Below are 23,297 nucleotides of genomic sequence, written 5' to 3'. Positions count from 1 at the left end.
TCCATACAGTAGCCACTTGAAGAGTTGTATAGCAAGCTTACAGGTAAATCAGGAAGGAGGTGTTAAAATAAAACAGGCAATGGTAAAAGAAATGTAGGCAACCCTGAATCAGAAGGTCACTCCAAATGAGGGCAAATCAAAATTTAAAATGTACAGTCTTCTACAAGGTTTCCCCAGTGGCTATTTCAGCTGCATTCTTAAGTCCAGGCTATTTCACAAAGAAGAATCAGTCCCCTAGAACAGATAGCCTAGTTCACTGAATAAACTTATCAACAAAAAGCTTGTTATTAAACTCCAGGTTGGGTGGGTGATTGGCTGACTCTCTAATGGAAAATTAAGCAAACCTTTCCACAAAGAGGATGGCAGTCCCTAGAGTTCCACACCACCTTCCCTGTGCCTAATGGAGCTGGTCTGATTACTGGACTCAGAATTTGACATCAGATGAGATGTATCTGATTGGGATGGCAACAACTATATAAAGGACCACACAGTACGAGTTAATTTTAGTTACTGTAAACCAGGCACAGTTTCAAACCTAAGATTTTAACCAAAGTGAAAGGCCCTATCACAATGTACACAGATCACTTAGCTTTAAAAGATGCAATTTATCCTGACAAGAAAGTTAACATGTACTTATAATTAATTCTTCTTAATAAAATCCACTCCAAATTATTAGTGGATTAAAGGCTCTATGATTAATTTAGTACAATTTTGTCTCTTTTTTTCAATCTAAATGAGATACTTTACTTCCTGGACATATCAATAAGAATACTACCTCTACCCTAGAACATCAGAATTACTGCATGTCAGTAATTGATTTTCCCATCAATGATTCTTCTCAGTTGATTTATTTTTATCACCTGCTTTATTATATATATTAAAATATGCTTTTCAAATGAAAATAGGTATTTAAGAAAGAAAAAAATGCTTACAAACAAATGAACATCACTGATCTTCTCCTATCCCTTAAACATTCAGCTTATGGCCCAGTAGCTGAACTAAGCCTGAAATCCCATCATCCAGGCTAAAAAATTTCTCTGACCTTGGGATCCTTGGATTATTCTAAATTCCTAGGTTGGCAAAGAGCCTGTTTGCAGTTTGTTGGATTTAAAAAAAATGGTTGCCATATGCAGTCACATCAAACTCTTACTGTGGAAAACTAAGGTGTCACTCAAGTGTCTCTGGAAGACGCTAAAATATGGGCATTAAAGCCAGCCATGACATGGTCTACCTTCTTATTTGATTTTCTAAGATCCAAAATATGCCATTTTGCTGCATTCAAGTTATCAAGTCTTTAAGGGTCCTCAGTCCAACTTCTAAAAGGCATATTTTATTATACTTTCTCATTTGAACAGTTTTTGAAAGCTGTGGTTTTTCAAAATTGAACCTAAAGCAAACTGAGAGTATTGTTTCTAATCTGGCTGTAAAACCTATAGGAATTGGGCCCGAGGTCTATTTTCCTGAGACTTTAACCAGTTTCCAGGGAGCAGAAGCTGGAAGTCTTTGTAGGTCAAGATATTCAATACTGAGTCTCCAGAGCTGCTCTGTCACCACCCTGCCTGCTACAGATGAAAATGGACTGAACTGCATCCATCACATGGTTTGAAATCACCAGGGCTCAAATTTCCCAAATCAAGAATGGTAAGTGCTATTATAAATAGCCTTCTGCCCTCGAGTCAGTGGCACATCTGATCACAAGTCAGGGCTGCCCCAGCAGCTGGTCAGCAGCCTGCCAAGCTACATACACTTACAAAGCAGAAAGGTCTGTCTGCAGTGTTCCCTGCTAGTACTTAATAGGCCCTTTGGCATATGCCATAGAAATTCTGAGAAGACCAAAAGTTAGGAGACCACTATACACTTTAAATAAAGAAAGAAAAGTAAGTGAACCAAGGGTGTTTAGTGAACTTTTCATGTTTGTGCCTTTTTCTGGAAGAACAAGAAAACATTAAAGATTTATCTTCCAAGCTATTGCACATCAGAGAGGCAATACAAGAATTATAGAACCCAAAACCCTAAAATCCCTCAGATCCCACTTTGATAACTGTGATGACTGGATTGGGAATAATGTGGAAGGGTGTGTTAAAGCAACAAAGGCAGCCTCTGCTTTATAAAGCATGATGGCAAAGGCTAGGGCAGATGAGGGATGGAGATGATGAGGAATGTTCTCTTTGATCCTTGTATATTCACAGAATTAACTGTCCAGGCACCCAATATAGCCAAAGTCAAATTTCCTACTTTTAAGTGAACTTATTCGATCATAAAGTGCGAAGTTGCAAGATACAAAGCAATGGAGAGGGTGGGGAGGAGATCCAGAGAGACCCAACTGCACTACACACTTGAGAAAGACAGAAGGTAAGAAATTATGCCTTGTATTTAAATTCTGTGTCATTTCTTTCTAAATAAGTAAATATATATTATACAAATGGATATGAAATAAATTATTTCGGGAAATCTTGAATTTAGGAACAGGTCACATCTATCTCTCTGAACCTAGCCCAGCACAATTCTAGGAATTTCATAGGTTCTAATAAATGGCTGCTGGACTACAATATTTCCCTTAAAATATTTTTAAAAATTATATGTAATATAAGCAGTCAGCAGTGTATTTTTTTACTTGGGAAGACTTCTAGCTTCTGCTCTCTGGAAATGGCAAGAATCACAGGTAAGGGACCTTCTAGCAGTTTCTATGATTTCTATAGCCAGGTTAGACACTGTACCTTCAAATTGCTTTAGAGTCAAGAAACCACAGCCTTCAGTGTTCAAATGAGAAAGGATAAGAAAATATGCCCGCAAGTCTACTTTAGAAATGTAAGCCACTTAAAGGCCATTGAAGAGCAGTGGGTTTGGGTCCTGCAAATGGCATATATATTCATAAGTCAAAGAGGCCCGAAGAGAAGTAAAGCCCTAAGGGGAGCTGAAATGGCTGGTTCCCTCTTTTTTTTTTTTTTTTTTTTTTTTGACAGGGTATGCAGATTAGCACTTAAGGTCATGGAGAAAGAGCATGTAACAATGGATTTGCACTTCATTCTTCCCCACTATGACCTTGTCAAAGAAAGGGTGCGAGAGGCTGAGCAGCCTTACCATGGAATCCATTGCAGAAAGACTTCTGAGGAAGACAAAGTAAATTAACTTTTGTAATCATAGTTAATCCACTAAAATTTGTCATTCATCTCCCTTAATAGCTTGGGCAATAATGCAGCAATTAATCCTCTCTAATTTCAACAAGTGTCAAAATGAAAATAAAAGGCATTAACTATTTTGTCTTAAGTAAAACTAGGGAACCAATAGTGAATGAGCTGTCTCACATATAACTGACTTGGTTTCAAAACTGTTTTGTGTTCTCCAGTAAATTCTACTTAAAATTTAGTCATTTCTTTCTGTTAACATTTTGTTTGGTTACAAAAGATATTTTATAATTCAGCAAACATTATCTTTTTCCTTCATTATTATACTTTGTTTCATATAATTTAAGTTCTAACATTAATTTAATTAAAAAAAAAAAAGCCCCACTCCTTAAGTATAGTTTCTTTCCTCCTCCCTGCTCCTTTCTTTACATTCTAAACTGATTTTCTCTTGAAGAGCAGGAAAAGGTTCAACCAAAAAAGAGAGCTAGCAATGGTGCTCTTTCCCAAGCCCCCTTCTCCCCACTTGAGTCACAAAGTTGTTCTATACATTGTCCTATATGCTAACTAGGAGATGCCTTTTTAATTCAGTCTAGTTCAGATCACTCTAAGATTTTCTGCTTGTGTATAGCACCTTAGGTATTCTAGGTATTGAAGTCCTTAATCTACTCATTCAATTAGTTGTCTTTTCATACAAATAGTTTCCAAGAAACCCTTCGGAAACACTAAAGGAATTTTGAAGTGCCATAAATGAACCAGGGAGGGTGATGTAAAGATTATATTTGGCAGTGCTCCTCCTTGAACCCATTTCAGCTTCCCTACTCTTCCCTCATTTGGGGAAGACAAGCAACCTGCTCAGGCTGCCCAGTCTTAGTCATACCTTCCCTACTGATGTTAACATTTTTAATGGTGGCAGGGAATTGTGGGGGTGGTGGTGGTTTTTAAATAAAGCAGTACTTTGCCAGAGGTTGTGTCTGTGGCACCAGTGGCTCACACCAGGCCTTGCCAGGACCTTTTCCAGTATGTCCAACACCTTTTCTGCCTGACCCAGTGAGACAGTCACACGGTTTCAGAAAGAACTAGGGCTTATGAGTAGCTCCACTGTTCATTTATTTGAACCTTTCCCCATGTTACTACCTGCTACTGTTCCACCATCTGTCTTCCCCATCCTTTTTAACCATCCTTTATCCATCCTTTATCTTACTCCTACTAATTTCTGCATTCTTCTGAACCCCTCCTTCTTCCCTCATTGCTTCTCAGACATCTTCACAAGAGAAAGTCACAGCTTTTGAAAGTGGACAGTAGACTGCAATTTCACATGGTACGCAGATACCCATGTGAAAATATGTATCGACTGAAGGAGGGAATGACATCAATGTCTGCATCAGCTTAACTCCCCTGGGGCTCTCCTCCTCTGAGGTTGCTCTGCCACTTAGGACCTTTCAGTAAATTGCAACCAACTGAAACATTTGAAGAATATTATCTGCTGGTCACAGTGACAGAAAAGAAAAAATTAATTGTCTAAGAAGCTTTAAGGACCAGACAACTATTCTGGCCAATATCTTCAATAAGCCAGAAGATAATCTTTCAATATGGAAAAGTTGAACCCTTTATAGTTATGGAATAAGTAGAAAATAACTTTCATACTTAGCAATTGTCCAAACAAAACAATCATGAAAAAGTGATGGAGCTCCTAAGTTTTTCACAGAGCTGAATTTTTCTCAGAAAATTAATACAGCAAATGAAAATGAAACACTTTATCTGCCATTAAGAAAGGATTTTCCAAAAACAAATAAAATGAAAAGATAAATAAGAGGTACTCTTCCAAACCCCTGTAAGACATAGCCATAAACTTTTCCATTAGAGCCATATTTTTTAAATGTATAGATCTAGAGACTGCTAGAACAGAAAAAGCCAATGAAGATCACAAAGTGAAGCAACAGTTCCAACTCACAGAGCGCAGAATGAAAAGAGAGCCAGAATCCAACATTCCTAGCTTCCAGCCCACTTTTTATCCTACTCTACACATTACGTTCCTGCTCAACATGACTTTGCTTAATGTTCAAAGGCTGGAGACTATGACAACAAAGGCCTCCATCATAAAGCTTCAAAGCTAGGAGATAAAAATAGGTTACAAACACACACATACACACACATATATATGACTGACATTTGAGTGTAATCACATCTCAGTATAACCCAAGGGGAGAGGCAGGTGTGGGAAAATCACTGGATTGGGAGCCAAGCTTTCCAATGAACTCATTATGTGAAACTTACTCAAATTATTTAATCTCTTAGTGCCTTCTTGGATCTCTAAGACCCCTTCCTGATCTAATATTTGATAGTACTCTAAGATAACTCTAACCCACAATGGTGAAGAGTGCTTTTCAAAAATGTGGCTTTTAGAGGCACAAGGAAAGTTTCTCAGGGCAAAAACCCACCAGTCGTCTTGATTTCTCTCTTTTACCCACACAGCAAAAAAGTCTTCCTTCCAAGCATATTTGGCATAGAATTGCCTAGCATTTCCATTGCCCCCTTTCTCTTCTCAAAGCCAGAAGCCTTCCAATGGCCTACACAGCCTATGTGGTATGGCTGCCCACTTCCTCCCTTACTTCATCTACTACCTCTCCTTCCTTCCTGGCCCTCTGCCATGCTGAGCTTGCTCAGCCTCACATCTGACAGCCAAGTATCCACCTCAGGGCCTGTGCACTTGCTGTTCTCATTTATTCACCTCCTTCAGGTCTCTGCTCAAATATCTCTTCCTCAGAGTGACCTTCTTCAACCACTCCATAGAAAGAGTACCCACCTAACTCTGTAGTCTCTACTCCTTCTCACTTTTTTCCATAGCACTTATCACTACCATTCAAATTATTTTTAATGGTCATTTCTCTCTTTCACCACGAGAAGGTAAGCTCCATGAGAACAAGTACAGGTTGACCATTCTAGGAAGAGAAAGTTCATTTGAGAATTCCAGGAAGCTGGCAAATGCCCTTCCGCAGTTTTTCAGGTGGGATTCAAACCACCCCACTTCCTTCCAGGCAAAGACATTTCTTCCTGATCTGTGCACAAATAATTCCACTTCCTCTTATTTCCAGAACTGAACAATATTTGTCCCTTCCATATAGTAGGCCCTTGATATTTTCAGAAAAGGGTACTTAAAATGAAACAAGCTGGGGAAGGCTTTTGGCAATCAGTGAGCAAACATGTCAGCAGAGCGATCTTCATCAATGCTGTGTTCAAGTCTTTTGACAAGTTGGGTTACCCAGGCCATTTGTGATCACTGGAGTTACTTGGTTTAAACTTCTCAGGCTGGGAGTGTGGCAATGACTGAGGCAAGCCACAAGTGCCAAGTGGTTAATTACATTTCTGTTACTAATTGTAGTGTGGCATTGTGTTCTCACAGTGAAGTAACATCTAGCGTTTGAGAGCTCTCCCAGTTTCAGTTCTCCCCGGGTCACTGAGCTCCTTCCTGGGTAAGACGACTAACTCTATTATCTCCATTCTTTCACAATTTTAGGGAAGCTGTGTTTAGGTTTGTGAAAGAGTTGTCCTCCTTACATTTCTGCCTCAATTAACCATGTATCACCTAGGCTTTCTTCAGCCCTTATTTCCTCAAAATGCCTAAACTTAACCTGGAAAGCAGGAAATGCTGGCTTTCTGGGTGATTCCTTCAGCAATCTCCCCACACACTCCCATCAAGCTTGAGATCCTCTGTCAGTTTTCTCCCTTCTTCTGAGTAGAACTACTAAACTTAACTAGGACACTGGACAGGAGTTTCTGGCAGAGCAGCAGTATAATAAAACATATCATGAGAAAGTTAACAGGGCCCAGCTCTGAGCAAAGTTACCATCCTGAAAGGCCTAATCATCCAAAGATGGAAAGGTCTTTCCCATGATGTAAAGAGCTGACTCCAAACCGACTCCAAACCCAGAGCCCCATAAAATCATGGAGCCAGGTATCAAATCTTTCATCCTACAGGCATTTAGAAGGGAACAAGTTTAGCTCTGTATCATCGGAGACCCCTCATATAGGAAGTGGGGAACAATCTTCATTCCCCACAAAATGTTGCGTCTTTTTCCATTTATTTAAACAATATTATTTGATGGCATCCCTTGGCCCCCACCAGGCTGCCTCACCGACAGATGTCCACCAGCTGGTCCAGCTCAGGGCAGCTGCACTCATACATGTCCCGGCAGCTCATGTGGCTCTGGTTCATCAACTCTCCCAGCAGCTGGACCATGTTTTCAGGTGCTTCTTCACATATCTTCTTAAACTGGAGCACTCGCGCAGCCTCGCTGTACACATGCTTTGCCCGCTGATAGAGTTTGAAGATAAGCACTGACGAAGGAAGGGGATGGGAGGGAGGTTGGGAATAGTTACTGGACAACCCAGTATAAAGAAAAATACACTTTTGAAGACTTTCATTTCTGTTTTCATTATCAATATCTTAAACTGTAATAGGTCTCTCTTTCACTGAAAGGATTCTTTCCATTGAAATGTGTCTATTTGCAAGTCAGTTTTACTTTTTTCTTGATACTGAATAAAATTTTGTAACGATATTTCCTTCACTTCACTCAACACACATGTGCATACACTTATGTGCAATCTAATCCATCCCAAATGAAGAGAGACGTAACATGTATTGAGTACACCCTACACGCCAGACACTTTGAAAGTACTACTTTGTGTAGGCCAGGTGTGGTAGCTCACATCTGTAAACCCAGCACTTTGGGAGGCCGAGGTGGGTGGATCACCTGCAGTCAGGAGTTCAAGACCAGCCTGACCAACACGGTGAAAACCCGTCTCTACTAAAAATACAAAAATTACCTGGGCATGGTGGTGGGTGCCTGTAATCCCAGCTATTTGGGAGGCTGAGGCAGGAGAATTGCTTGAACCTGGGAGGCAGAGGTTGCAGTAAGCCGAGATCACGCCATTGCATTCCAACCTGGGTGACAGAGCAAGACTCCATCTCGAAAAAAAAAGTACTACCTCGTATAGTTCTCATCACAGCACTGAGGGATGTACAGTATGATCCCTGTTAACAGAAAGGAGGAGGCTCAATAGAGTGAAGTGACATGCTTAAGGTCACACATCCAGAACGTGGCGGAAGCCAAACAGATCAGGGATGCCTGACCCTACAGCCATGTTCTTTCCACTCTGCCCCAATAGAAAGGACCCCTGGAAATTCTTAACAGTGGCAATTTTTTAATAAAAATAATATATGTCCCAGATAAACACAATTATTTATATGGGATATATAATATTTATATATGTACCTATATATGTGTGTGTTTGTGTGTGTATATATATATATATATATATATATACACTGCAGCATTATTTATCATAGAAGAAACAACTCAAGTATCTAATAACAGAGGACTTTAAAAAATTATGCTATATTCATTTTTGAAATATTACTGCTATCAAAACTCAGATTCTAAGGCAATTTGATATATAGGAAATTATTCATTATTAAGTGAAAAAACAACCTGCAAAACTATATGTACAACTGATACTAATTTTCCATACACACATACATATATTTATGTACATTTTAATTTTAAAAACTGATAGGAAAGCACCAAAATGTTAATAGTAGTTATCTCTGTGGTCCATTATGGGTGCTTTTATTTTCCTTTTGACACATATATGTATTTTCCAGATTACCCACAATGAATCTGTAATTTCAGCTACAGAAATATGGCCTACTGCAATGGCTATGTCTATAATGCTTACACATTCCTGTGAATAACAACTTAGACTTCCTTACCATTTTCACCCATATTGAACAGTGGCTTAGCTGGTGTGGTGGGTCTGGGAAAATTTTGGAATATTTATGAAAATTCCCAGGCCTAGGGGAAAGAGACAGGGCTGAAAATCAAAAAGTTTATAATTTATTTATTTTTTAAATTTTACTTAATTTAATTTTTAATTTTTAATTACTACTTAATTTTTAATTTTACTGTAGATATACACATGCCATGATGGTTTGCTGCACCCATCAACTCGTCATCTCTATTAGGTATTTCTCCTAATGCTATCCCTCCCATACCTCCCAACCACCGACAGGCCCCAGTGTGTGATGTTCCCCTCCCTGTGTCCATGTGTCCATTGTTCAGCTCCTACTTATGAGTGAGAACATGTGGTGTTTGGTTTTCTGTTCCTGTGTTAGTTTGCTGAGAATGATAGTTTCCAGCTTCATCCACGTCCCTGTAAAGGACATGAACTCATCCTTTTTTATGGCTGCATAGTATTCCATGGTGTATATGTGCCACATTTTCTTTATCCAATTTATCATTGATGGACATTTGGATTGGTTCCAAGTCTTTGCTATTGTGAATAGTGCCACAATAAACATACATGTGCATGTGTCTTTATAGTAGAATGATGTATAGTCCTTTGGGTATATACCCAGTAATGAGATTGCTGGGTCAAATGGTATTTCTAGTTCAAGATCCTTGAGGAACTGCCACACTGTCTTCCACAATGGTTGAACTAATTTACACTCCCAACAACAGTGTAAAAATGTTCCTATTTCTCCACATCCTCTCCAGCATCTGTTGCTTCCTGATTTTTTAATAATTGCCTTTCTAACTGGTGTGAGATGGTATCTCATTGTGGTTTTGATTTGCATTTCTCTAATGACCAGTGATGATGAGCTTTTTTTCACATGTTTGTTGGCCGCATAAATGTCTTCTTTTGAGAAGTGTCTGTTCACATCAAAAAGTCTGTAATTTCTTAACAGCTCTGTGACAACTAGCTATATACAAATTGCTACCTTTATAATACTCTATTTCCTCACCTCTAAAATGAGGTTGAGAGTCACTTCTCAGGATCCTTCCAGCCCTAACATTTTATAATTCTATGAAGGGCTTCTTCCAAGAGTATCTGTCCTTCAACATTCCGCCCATATTGTTATACTTTATAAAGATGCTGTTACTAGTAGCTTTTGTTTACATCCCCAGTTCTACTCTCTGCCCTTTTCCACCCTACTATCAGCCCCAAAGGCTGACCTGTATAGACTACACCAGTGAGTCCCCTGCCATCTAGATTTGAGAGCAGGAAAAGATCAGCAACAGATGGGAGGGAAAAGAGTGAGGAGGATTTATCCCCTGGCTCTTCCCTTGCAGAGCCATTTAGAGCTGGCACTGTCCCTTCACTGAAGGACACTGAACATCCTTCAAAATCTCCTTTTCTCCATGACTCTCTCCTCCTGGGTCTGCCTCTAGGTTCCTCTCCCCTAAACTATGATTACTTTTACGGAAGCACTTTTACATTTCTACTAATGAACCAATAAATCTTATTAAAGTTTCAGGTTTCATTTTTTCCCCTCCACAGCACTGTCTTTATAACTCTTATTTTCTTAGATAACCACTATATCATTATCACACCTAACAAAATTACCAGTGGTTCCTTAATATTGCCTCATATTGAGTCCATATTTAAATTTTCCCAATTGTCCACCAGTTCAAATTTCAATTGGTTTACACCAAGATCCAAACAAATTCCACACATTATATTCAGTTGTTATGTCTAATAAGTCTCTTTTAGTCAATCAAGAATTTAGTAGTTTAGTGATTTTTGATACTCTGGATTTGCAATATCCTATCCAAGCATATTTTAGGGCCATATCCTATAATGAAACTCAATACATTCCATTAGGGAGAGTACACTTTGGTTTTCCTTTAGGATTACATACTTCTTTAGGATTAAATATTTTCTTTTAGGATTAAATATTTTAAAATAGAAACTATCCAGAGAGATGTTTTCTATTAAACCCAGGACTGGTGCTTTGATTTTGACAAAAAACATTCACAAGACACCCACCAGACTACTGGAACTTCACAATCCTGGCACCTTCCTGAATCTGTTCTCTTCTGGCACAGGAAGTGTTTCACAGTAGGACTTCTGAATACCAGTGTCTAACGAGGACTCTTGCTGGGCATTCTGAAGGTGCATGAGAGATTGCCATGGCTTGCAATCTCCTGAATGGTAGTAACTCAGACAACAAGGGAAAGGGCAGAAAGGGCATCTGTTTTCAATTGTGAAATAAAAATCCTGCCAAAAGCTACAACAGATTTGGAGACCACCCTTTGGGTGGGAAAGCAGTTCTGTGTTGGCTGAATGTCACAAATGCTCTCTGGATTCAGGGTTCTGGCTTGTTACGTATTGGCAACTCATCAGGTCTCTGTTATACAGATATCAAAAAATGCAAGAAAATCTGAAGCTTTATCCATAACAGCTTTCTTCCTTGTCCAGCTAACAGGATAGCCGGATGTTCCAGCTGTCTATAAGCTCTTGTAATCATTGGGAGCAATTATTACATTAAAGGATGAAGGAAGCTGTTTCTTACTATGTTCATTGTATGCATGATTACTTTCAAGGCAAATTCAATTTAAGAATATAACACTAGATGATACTTTCCTCCAATATTATTAATGGCCTATCCTAGTCATGAGAAATCCAAAGCTTCAAAGCGGGATGCACTGCATAGTCTTCAGAACACTGATTTTCTCCAATGTGAATCTTACATAATCACTGAATTTAGTCATGAAATCACGGCACAAATTCTGAAATCTAAATGTTCATGGCCATATATACTTAAACTACAAAATACATATCTCATTTTGTTGCTAGCAATTTTGACTTGTATAATAAATTCTATTGGCTAAATTCCTTCTGACTGGCCTCCTAGCTGTGCTTCCAGCACACCACGTGGCTCCTGCGATAGGTCTGTGGCAGTAGCTGTTTTGTTGTCCTGAAATGCTCTTCCCCATGATCTTCACATGGCTGGTTCCTTCTTGTGGTTCAAGACTCAGATGTCACAGCTTTCAAGAGACTCAACTCCAATCTGGAGTAGCCCCCACCAGACACATTTTCTCCATTCTGTTTTATGCTCCCAACACCTATCTCCATCCAATATTTTCCTGTGTGTTCATTTGTTCATTGGTTTGTGGTTGTCTCCCACCAATGTCTAATTCCTTCACAACTATCTCTAGCAGCTAAAATAGGATCTGGCACTTAGTAGGGGTTCAATAAATGTTTATTGAATGAATGATTCCGATCCTTCTCCTTGTAACAAAACTGCACTGAAACTAGGCTAAATAAACAGTAGTGAAACAAGTACAATGCAGAATATAAAGGAGACATACTATTTTGACAATTTATACTCACTAGCATCCTCACCACAAAGTGGGGAAAGTTTGCTAAAATAAAGTTTGGAAACAATTAGTAAACTTCAGTGTCCAAAGTATACCCTAATACTCATTATCACAGATGACTGAGAATTGTTTATGTTGTATTTTGCTTTATAGATGTGAGAGAAAAAGAGATTTCTAAAACAAAATGTGTTTCAAGTAAAAGAGAAAGAATACAAAAATAAATAATCATCAACAGTTAAAATTAAGTTTTTTTTCTTTTAGGCAATCTTTGTAACAAAGAGTTGCCTATTAACGTTTTCCTTTAAAAGATGGTTACATAGTTTATGATCAGAACCCATCTCTAATCAAGAAATCTAAATAAGGACACACATAATTGGTTATTTTGTTGGATCTCTGGTGGGAAATGATGAGGGAAAGCCTTTGACAGGTGAGGCACACTGAGCACCATTTTAAGCTCTGAGGACAGCAGGTCAACAGTAGATAGAGGACATGTCTATTTCATCTCTGAAAGAGTCCCACTGATTTAAATTTAACCTCTGCATGCAAGAGCTAGTGGCCTCTTCTTTATTACCTCATCGTCTGCTAAGAGCAATGCCAAAAGCACTGAGTCATCTGAAAGAGCTTCACTGATTTAAAGTTCGCCATGCAAGAGCTGGTGGCCTCTTCTTTATTACGTCGTCTTCTGCTAAGAGTGATGCCATAAGCACTGAGTATGTCAGTCATCTAGCAACAGTGAACCAACAGTTCTTACTGAGCACCTGCTATGCACCCAATACCATGCTCCAATTGACGGGAAAGCCACAGGAAGTAGAACCTCTGCATTAAGGGAACTTGTAACTTACTTATTCAGATAAGACAAACCATGATGCCACTAGACAGTGAGCAATTGCAGCAGACGTCTGAGTGCTGGAAATGCTGAAGGTGCACTAAGAAGACAGGGCTTGCTGGGGAAGGACCAGCAGTGGGAGATGTCACAGGAGAGGGGTCTGAGCCACACAGTGTCCCTGCTGTGAAGAGAAAATGGCCAAAGGCCCAAGGTGGGAACAGGCAGAGTGTGTTCATGGGCCTGAAGAGAGCAAGCTGACCAGAATCTGGCTCTCTAGAAAGCCATCCTCACATCTGAGGCTTTAACATCCTCGGCTATATCCACTATACAAAGATTACAAACTAACAACCCATGCGCCACAGCCAGCCACGGTGATGCCTTCTTGATTCAAATGTCTTTATGCTGGAAGATTTACCTAAGAATCTGGATATCTACTTAGTTTGGAAAACCGGAAGGTCTGATAGTGCTGGATCTGCATTACTGCCTAGCAACTGTTGACTGGAGCTGAGGAGTACCTACCCCTTTGAGACAGGGTACACACACTTTATTCCACACAGTTCTCACCATTCCCAACTATGTGACCCTTAGCCTGCCTCACTAGTTTATATGCCAGGCTGGTCCTTGCAGGTATGTGCTTGTGGTCCCTGTTCTATAAAATTTTCTATAATAGGACTTCTCAGCAAAAGAGTGGGCATGTATCTTCCCTGAGTGGGTCATCATGCCATAACGAGCCACTGTTACTGTTACTATCAAATATCACTTCCCATAGGTGCACTGATAAACAATGTATTGAATTATAATCTGTCTTCCTGTAACCTCTACTCTTTGGTCTTGGTTCTGTTCCCCAGACATATGTAAACACAAGGTAACCCTTCCGATATCTGAAGACAGCTCTCAGGCACCGTGCCTTTTACACATTGTGGAGGGTCCACTATGTACCTGCTTAGGGACCAGTAATGAATAAGTGTATTAAACAGGGTTCTCCAGTGGGACAGAACGAACAGGATATATAGGTATATAAAAGAAGGAGAATTCGCTGATATAATCACAAGGAGAAGTCTCCTGATAGGCTGTCTCCAAGCTGGGGAGGGAGAGAGGACAGTAGTATGACTCAGTCCAAGTCTGAGAACCTCAAAACCAGAGAAGCCAACAGTGCAGCCCTCAGTCTGAAGCCAAAGGCCCTAGGACCCCCAGAAGGCTGCTGGTGTAAGTCCCAGAATCCAAGGCTGAAGAACCTAGAATCTGATGTCTAAGGGCAGGAGGAGAGGAAGCAAGCATCTGACACAGGAAGAGAAAGGGAGCAAGAGGACTCAGCAAAACCTATCTTCTTCCACCTGCTTTGTTCTACCCATACTGGCAGCCAGTTGGATGGTGCCCACTCATATCACAATAAGATAAGCTCTTTACTCTCCACAAGTAATAGTCTACTAGAAAGAAATCATTAAATGAGATCAATAAAGGGCGAGATATGCTACAGCAGCATCTCACAGCTAAAATAGAGGCACACAGTCAAGAGGGTGTCTGGATCTAGATGCATATGAGAGTAGAGCTTGAGATAAAGACTTGGATGCAGAGAGCAGAAATCTAGGAAGCAGGGGTGAAAGAGGAAGGAAAGTGATTCAGGAAAGAAAGCAAGCCAAAAAAGGGGGCTTAGTGAGCAGATTAACTATGTGGACAGCTCCCGGCCTAATCTCTCAGGGATCTCTCTGAAGAGTCATGTTGAATGTGCCCACCATTGGCCCACAGGCAATGGGAAGGCTGGGGCATTGGCCCACTCACATTCTCATTGTTTGAGTGTTTCCCCCAAGAAGGGTTAACTTCTCCACAAAGATATGCCTGGGTAACACGTCTGCCTTCAGTGAGTGTGGAGAATGCACAAAGGCTACAAAGAAGAGGCACTCATACAAGCTGCTAGCTTAACATGGGCTGCCAGCAATGCTGAAATCAGGTAGGCCAAGGGGATGTAGCACAGTAATCATTACATCCACTGAGGAATTAAACCAGTGAAGTCTAAATAGATGAGTAGGTGTTCAGCAAACCAATGGAACGGTGGGATAAGAACCAAAGAAAAGGGTTGGGCAGAAAGAACATCAAGAGCAAAGACGTGGAGACTATAAATCATTAGGTGCTTTTAGAGAACACAGAGTACTTTGACTACTGGAGCATGAAAAGAGGATAAAGAAATAGAAGCAGCAGAGAATGTAATGGGAGAGAAAATCAAAGCAATGGGCTGAGGCCAGATAATGAGAACTTTGAATGTCATGCTAAGATGTTTAAATTGTATCCTGCAGATAAGTGGTTCTTGGCCCTTTAAGGATTATAGAACCTTTTGAGAAGTAAATAAAACAATGGACCCTCTCCCCCATGTGAATGAACAAATAACCAAAATACTGCATATAACACAACAAACACACAGATTCCATAAAGCTATTGTTGAATCCAGGTTAAAAATTCCAGTTAGATTGAGAAAAGGATATGCTTGTCAATAAATGGTGCTGAGAAAACTGGATATTTATATGCAGAAGAAGACAAACAGACTCCTATCTCTCACCATATAAAAAAAGCAACTTAAGATGAATTAAAGACTTAAATGTAAAAACCAAAACTATAAAACTACTAGAAGAGAACAGAGGGGAAATGCATCAGGACACTGGTATAGGCAAAGATCTTATGGGTAAGACAACAAAAGTCACCACTGACAACAACAAAAATAAACAAATAGGACAACATGAAACTAAAAAGATTCTACACAGCAAAGGAAACCTATCAACAGAGTGAAGAGACAACCTGCAGAATGGGAGAGAACACCTGCAAACTACTCATCTAACGAGGAACTAACATCCAGAATATACAAAGAACTCAAACAACTCAACAACAAAAACAAAAATGCAGTTAAAAAATAGGCAAAGGGTCTGAATAGAGATTTCTCAAAAGAAGACATATAAATGGCTGACAGGTATATGAAAAAATGCTTAACATCATTAATCATCAGGGAAATGCCAATGAAAACCACCATGAGATATCGTCTCACCCAGTTAGAATAGCTACTATCAAAAAGACAAAATAATAACAAGTGCTGGTGAAGATCAGAGAAGAGGGAACTCTTCTACACTGTTGGTGGGAACGTAAATTAGTACAGCCATTGTGGAAAACAGTATAGAGGTTTCTGAAAAAACTAAAAATAGAACTACCATGATTCATCAATCTCACTACTGGGTATTTATCCAAAAGAAAGAAAATCAGTATATCAAAGGGTATCTGTGCCCCATGTTTATTTCAGCACTATTCACAATAGCCAAGATATAGGATCAACCTAAATGTTCACCAACAGATGAATCAATAAAGAAAATGTGGCATGTACACACAATAGAATACTATTGAACAATAAAAAAGAATGAAATCCTGTCATTAGCAGAAATATGGATAAACCTAGAAGGCATTATGTTATGTGAGATAAATCAGGCAGAGAGATAAAAAAAAAAAAACCACATGATCTCACCCATCTGCAGGAGCTAAAAATAACTAAGCTCATGGAAGTAGAGAATAGAATTATAGTTATTAGAGGCTAGGAAGGGTAGTGGGGGAAGGCAGGTAGAAGAGAATGGTTACAAACTTGTAGCTAGATAGGAGGACTAAGTTAGTGTCCTATAGCACTGTAGAGTGTCCTATAGCACTGTAGAGTGACTACAGTTAACAAGAATTTATTATACATGTTCAAAAACACTAGAAGAGGCCGGGCATGGTGGCTCATGCCTGTAATCCCAGGACTTTGGGTGGATCACCTGAGGTCGGAAGTTCAAGACCAGCCTGACCAACATGGAGAAACCCGTCTCTACTAAAAATACAAAATTAGCCAGGCGTGGTGGCACATGCCTATAATCTCAGCTACTCAGGAGGCTGAGGCATGAGAATTGCTTGAACCCGGGAGGCAGAGATTGCGGTGAGCCAAGATCATGCCATTGCACTCCAGCCTGGGCAACAAGAACGAAACTCCACCTCAAAAACAAAAACGAAAACAAAAAACAGGCAACTAGAAAAGAGGATTCTGAATGTTCCCAACACAAAGCCATGCTAAATGTTTGAGGTGATGTATAGCCTAATTATCTTGATTTGATCATTACACATTTGTATACCTGTATTGAAATATCACTCTGTACCCTATAAATATGTACAATTATCATATGTTAACTAAAAATTAAAGAAAAAATTCACTAAATAGTAAAAAATAAAATAATTCCAGTTAGAAATAAGAAATCATTATGTTTTTAGTAATTATATCAGTCAGGATTCTTGTTTGTGAACAACATAAACCTACACCAACTACCTCATGCAAAAGAGAAACTTATTTTGAAGATACTAAGAAGCTCACAAAATCTTTTAGGATTAGATATTTCCATTCTCTATTAGAACGTGAAACCAGGTGGGAAGAGGTTAGAAGCTACGGGAAGCAGCCAGTGAAGAACTGCCAACATCATTCCACAAGAGCAGTCTGGATGTGACATTGGAATTTAGACACTTTATCAACTGACCTATGCCTGTTAGACTCAAAGCCCCAGCCATAAACACGTGCCTGGACACCAGAAGAAGCCTAGTACCCTTGTCCACATGCAAGTGTCAAGTGACTCAAAACAGACAAATCTGACCCTTCAACTTCTACCATAGAATGCAAGACCCTCCCCATCACCAACATACACATAGCAGATTTCCCTGAGATGGAAAAGGGGCCCAGATGCTAAGTAGCCAAAACTATGGCAGCTGCTACCTGCCCCCTGCAGCAGTGAAATACCACAACTATTTGAGTCTTCTCTCCAGAGCAACCTTCCAGGTTCCAACATGATTGAATTTCCAGTCTCCTTCACCTGTTTATTCTTCCAAATACACTTTAGTCTGTGTATGCCCTTCTTGAAGGGTGGTTCCCCGGCCTGAATGCAGTTCTGGACGTCAGTCTGATGACTGCAAGGGAGAGCTGGACCATCATCTCCCTCATTCTTTATGCAGCGAGTTTCTCCACGTAGCCTCATATCACCAAACTGCATAAAGGTTTGTAAATACAGAAGAATGCAGAGCATTTGTTTTCAGCTATCAAGCTAAAACGTAGTAAGTATTTTAAGAATATTTTATTACCTTAAATGAAGGCTATCTCGGGATAATTAATCATAAAGAATAAATATGCTGGTCTGAGATAATTGGAAATCTTTATCATGTAAGTGTATAATTAATCTTCCTGAGACTTTCATACCCCAGAATATTTTCCCACTGTTTGAGTGAGGGGCTAAAAGTAGTTGTGGCTGTAGCTGGCTGTGCACAATCATACAACCACACATTACTGGTCAATTTCTCTAACAAATAGAAAGCTCCACTAGGCTAAACCAAGAGTTGGTCTCCAAGAAGAGCAATCCAGAGGTGGATGAGGAAAACCACTTCAGAACCCAGAACAGAGTCCTGTTTTCCTTTGTAGCAAAGTCATAATAAGGAGTCTGTGCTCTGAGGCAAAGACTCTTTGGAGTATTTAAGCAATATAATTGAAAAACACTTGAATAATCCTCATTGAAGTTGGAATGTGGTTTCAAATTTATTTTCCTAGTAATAATATTTTTTAAAAATGTTAAACTTCTGAAATGGTCAAACCCACATAAAATAAACTGCTGTTTTCAGCCACATTAGTATCCCATTCCCATGCAGCAAAGACTAAATTAAATTAGCATTTTACATTTAAAGGGAAAATATCTTTACCTGATTTTAAAAGCAAACCCGCTGGTGGAAAAAAAAAAAAAAGCACTTTCAACATAAAACACACTAATCCATGGAAAAGTACATTCCAAAAAGCATTTGTGAATATTTGAAAATCAACAGCATAATACTGTTTTATGGAGAGTAACAGTGCTCCTCGTGTTTATGGCTTCCCTTTCTCAGATTTCCAAAGTAGCAAGAGCCTTCAAGGTCTGTTCCGTAGTACATTTTACTCCTCTGATCAAAACCGTTGCCTCACTCCACTGTAGTCACCCTCACCTGTATTTTACACGCTGGCATATGCTAAGCTCCTGTAAATAAGTCCAGAGTCATTCACGTTACAAGACAGAGTCCATCACTCTCTTCTTTCCATTCTACTCTCTACCTTTGTAGTTTGGATTCTTATCATCCCATGTCTGTACCATTGCACTACCTTCTAACTGGTATCCCTCTCCCCTCTAATCAACCTGCTCATACATACCATGACAAACTTCCCGAAGTGCCATTTTGATTGTGGCATTTGTGAATATTTCATTGCATCAAAATCTAGCATATTTTTCCATTGCCCAACAAATGAAAGCCCCCACATTTCAATTCATCAAGACACATCAACAGTCCCCCAAATGGTATGGTTGTGACACTATCCTCTCCCCATTGACTTGAGATGCCTGCCCTGCACCATCATTGCCTGTCCACTGGCAGCATGCAGAGTCCCAGAATGAAGACACTGCATCAGCATCCTACCCAGTCTGATTCTGCAATCCCCACATCTCTTTCAGTATCAGCCTGGATGCCACCTCTTTTACAAAACTCTCACAAAACATAAGTCAGAGGCATCCATATCTCCCACCTTGGCACACTTTAATTACTTTGTGTTCCTTTCTAATTATAGTTACCATATATTGCTTTAGGAGGGCAGGGACTGTGCCCTCTTTATATCTTTATAGCCCCTTTGGAACCTAATAGAGTGTCTTGAATATGGCAGGTTCTCAATACACATCATTTTGCTCTCATCCTATTAGCAAGGGAAGAATCTGAAGCTGCTCCCTGGATAAGCCATATTTTTGTGTCTCACTCTCTTCAGGGAATTACTTTCCCATTAATTTTCCAGAACTTTCCTAAAACTTTATTCTTGGAAAACATGAAAAGAGGAAACAATTTCAAGCCATTTGAAAAGGAGCCTAGAGAGTTAAGAGGGAATCTTGGTCAATGCAGAGCTGCAAGAAGGACTATGAGAAACAGTGGTCATGCTTGCCTAGAGCTGGCCTGGCCTGGTATTTTTTACATGAAAGGGAATAAGATCTTGTCCTAGATTTCTTCTATTAATTGAATTACAGGAAAAATATATAAGGGAATAAAAAAGGATAAAAGAGAGGCAAAAGAAAAATTAGTGCCTACCTGTGAAATAAGTAGCATATTTCTATCAGGACACTTTAGTTATTGTTTTAATGTTGTCTTCCCACAAAATTAAGTAAGAATAGGGATTATGCTGGCCTTACTGATTCTAATACACAGTACCTAGCACAGTGCTTAAATAGTTGGTTCTCAGTCAAACATTTGCTGATAAAGGAATAAAAATCTACCTCTATTTACTTATGTTATTTATTTCCCAATATGATGAAAAAGCAGCAGGTGACCAGATTATGTCAACAGTTTGTTATCTGGCATGTGAAATGACCCTACTAGATTACATAGGCTGTTGTCCGGAATTTGCTTTTGGAAGGCAGGCACTGGAGCAGAACAGGAAGAGCCACCTAGGGACTGAAAGTGAGGGAGCTCTGAATCATGTGCCAAATGTGGCCCTTCTCTGAATTTCCTCAAGGCAAGGTCTGAGATAATTGGACAGTACACCTGCACTATACCTGAACTTTCCAAAATGCCGTGCAGCATTAAGAAGATAAAAATCTTTCACTTTCACAAACATCTAGAGATGTCCCTATTCTCAAGGTGTTTACACTACAACTGGCAATACCCTGAAAGAATAAATCAAGATGCTGCTATTTCACAGCACTCCATGATTACAAATGTGCTTATGTAGTTCTCTGGAAGCCAGTTGGGAAGTGAATGCATACAGGTGTGTTTGTTTGTGATTTCTCTGCATTTGTGTTTATGTGCTTTTCCATAAGCAACCTTCCCCCCTTTATCAGATTCTTTTTCCTGTTTTCTTTATTCATATGACTCTTTCCATTGTGATCTTCATCCTCTCTGTCCCCCTTCACTTTTTAGGCTAAAATAAGAGAAATGAAGCATATATCTTGCTATTTCTTGTGTTAATTAAGTAGACTTTTATATTGCTTCTACTTGGAATATTTTATAACTTCTCATTAAAAGACTACATTATATTGCTTTCCGATGTAGGTGGTCTCTGGTCTTTTTTACCGTTCCATCAGCGGCCCTTGACAGAATAAGGGTTTCCCAATATTAGAGAAGTCCTAATGGACTAAGGGTGTTAATCTTTGTGGTCTCTCCCATTCTAATCCTTTCTAAAGACAAAACAAGAAGCCATCTTCCTCAAACATTTTCTAAAAAACTATGGAGCATCTCTACCCTGAATATAGAGTGGTGGCCTGTCATATTTTCATCTGAAACCTGCAGCATGAATGATGATCAAGTTAGATCTCATATAGTTAAACTGCTAGTATCTATACACATATAATAGGTCATTATTTTTGTTGTCATTACTATTGATATTTGGCAATAACCTGCTTAAGCCACTAGATCCATTCACGGTTACTCACCTCAGCTGACTCTCATGGAAACAAATGGCACAGTAGGTAGAAAGTAGCATACAATTTCTAATTTAGAAATTATTAGGAAACTTTCTTCCACCTGAAGCTAAGTACTTTGAAAGAGGACTACAGAAATTGAACAACTAATAAACAGAAGGAGATGTTTTCTTGAACTAGGATGTTAGAATGACTGGCTCCTGAAGAGACCATGAATTCTGCAAGACAGGGAAGAAAGTGACGAGCCATCATTACCAAGTAAGCTTTCACCAGATTACGTGCAGATAAAATGCCAGTATAAGAGAAATGTGCAACATAAAAAGAGATCACAGTATGTTTGTCTAATTCTTAAATGAAAATAACTTGAAATTTGATCAAGAGCAATATTCATTGTCCCAGATGTTTGGAAAGAATGTCAACTTCATATTTGTATATGAGAAAGTAAATTGGTTCTCATTGGTTCACCAAGATTTGATGGGATGAGACTCATAGCCACTCAACATGGGAAAGTATAGTTGTCATCAGGCTGCTTCCAAATATTCCAGCTCTCCTCACACATATTAAGACTGTACTTCCTCACCTTCACTGAAGTTCATCACATCCATCTGACTTGCTTTGGCCAATCAAATGAGCATCAGGGTGATGCTCATTGTTAAGAGCCAGAGAGCAATTAACAACATTACCTTCCTCCTGCCACAATGATTATGGACAAACGTGTTGAGATGGAGCCCTCTGAGCCTAGCTCCATAAGTGTCTTAGATGAATGAACTCTGTCGCTAACTTATGTCAGATATACAGAGTGAGTAAGAAATATACTTTTGTTTGGTCAAGCCACTGAGACTTTGAAATTGTTTGTTACTGAAGCACAATCAGTTTGAACTTACCAATACAGGAGAATCACTTTGACCAAAATAAATGAATTTCACCATAAGAAAAGCTGCTTTGTATACAAAGAGAACATTTACTTATGCGAAAACCTACAAAATGTAAAAATGAAAGCATAAGTAGCAAAAAAGGAAAATAGGATGGAAGATGTTGGCCTCTTAGGTAGATGATGACTATAGAAGATGCTTTCCTATAGATGTTTCCAAACCAGCAGAGGAGTGACAGAGGAGACAATGAGATGTCCTTATATCTGCAGAAGCCTCATTCTACTCAAAACATAGTATCTAGTAACTTCACAGCTGATCCTTTGATAATTTCACTCCTGAAAGACAGAGATACATCCATGATAAATTTAAGCAAAGGGCATACTGGGTAACATTTCCTTAGACTTAAATACATATATTTACAAGTTTAGAAATTATACATTTTCCTTTCCTTTTCTTCCCTTCCTTCCCCTTGAGGCAGCCACAAATGAGAAGACCAGCAAGACTACAGCCAAAGAAGCAGCTGGGGCTGAGGAGGTGTACAGGAAATACAGGGTCAGAAACAAAGAGGCCCGCAAGGCTGGACCAAGGTGGTGGTCAGAGCTGAGGAAACCAAGGGGGCCAGTGATGCCAAGGCCAAGGAGGCAGCTGTGGTGAAGAAGATAGTTAGCAGGGTCAGGAAACCAGGTACATACAGGGAGAATGAGCAAATAAGTAAATATACTAAGAATGATGAGATACATGTGTTTTTTATGCGTCAAAGGTCTACATAGGAGCAGCTGGTGCCACGGCAGTTCATGTACATTGTTACTTCTCTGCTGGCCTCAGAAGCCAGAACCATGCCACCATTATCCTTGTGG

At 39.4% G+C, this 23,297-nt stretch overlaps 1 protein-coding gene across 7 annotated transcripts in view; it reads right to left on the bottom strand.

Moving 5' to 3' along the window:
* GALK2 (galactokinase 2) overlaps positions 1-23,297 on the bottom strand; it is a 174,862-nt gene that overhangs the window by 2,126 nt on the left and 149,439 nt on the right. For 6 of the 7 annotated variants that reach the window (XM_025390821.1, XM_025390818.1, XM_025390817.1 and 3 more), the window contains one exon: positions 7,259-7,460. In XM_025390821.1, coding sequence (XP_025246606.1) covers positions 7,259-7,460 — 202 coding nt within the window. Of the gene's footprint in view, positions 1-7,258; positions 7,461-8,111; positions 8,158-23,297 lie in introns of all 7 variants that reach the window. The other variant, XR_003120261.1, reaches the window with a different exon arrangement.

This window comes from Theropithecus gelada, chromosome 7a (genome assembly GCF_003255815.1).
Source record: "Theropithecus gelada isolate Dixy chromosome 7a, Tgel_1.0, whole genome shotgun sequence".
Lineage (NCBI taxonomy): Eukaryota > Metazoa > Chordata > Mammalia > Primates > Cercopithecidae > Theropithecus > Theropithecus gelada.
This window is presented reverse-complemented; position numbering and strand designations above follow the sequence as displayed.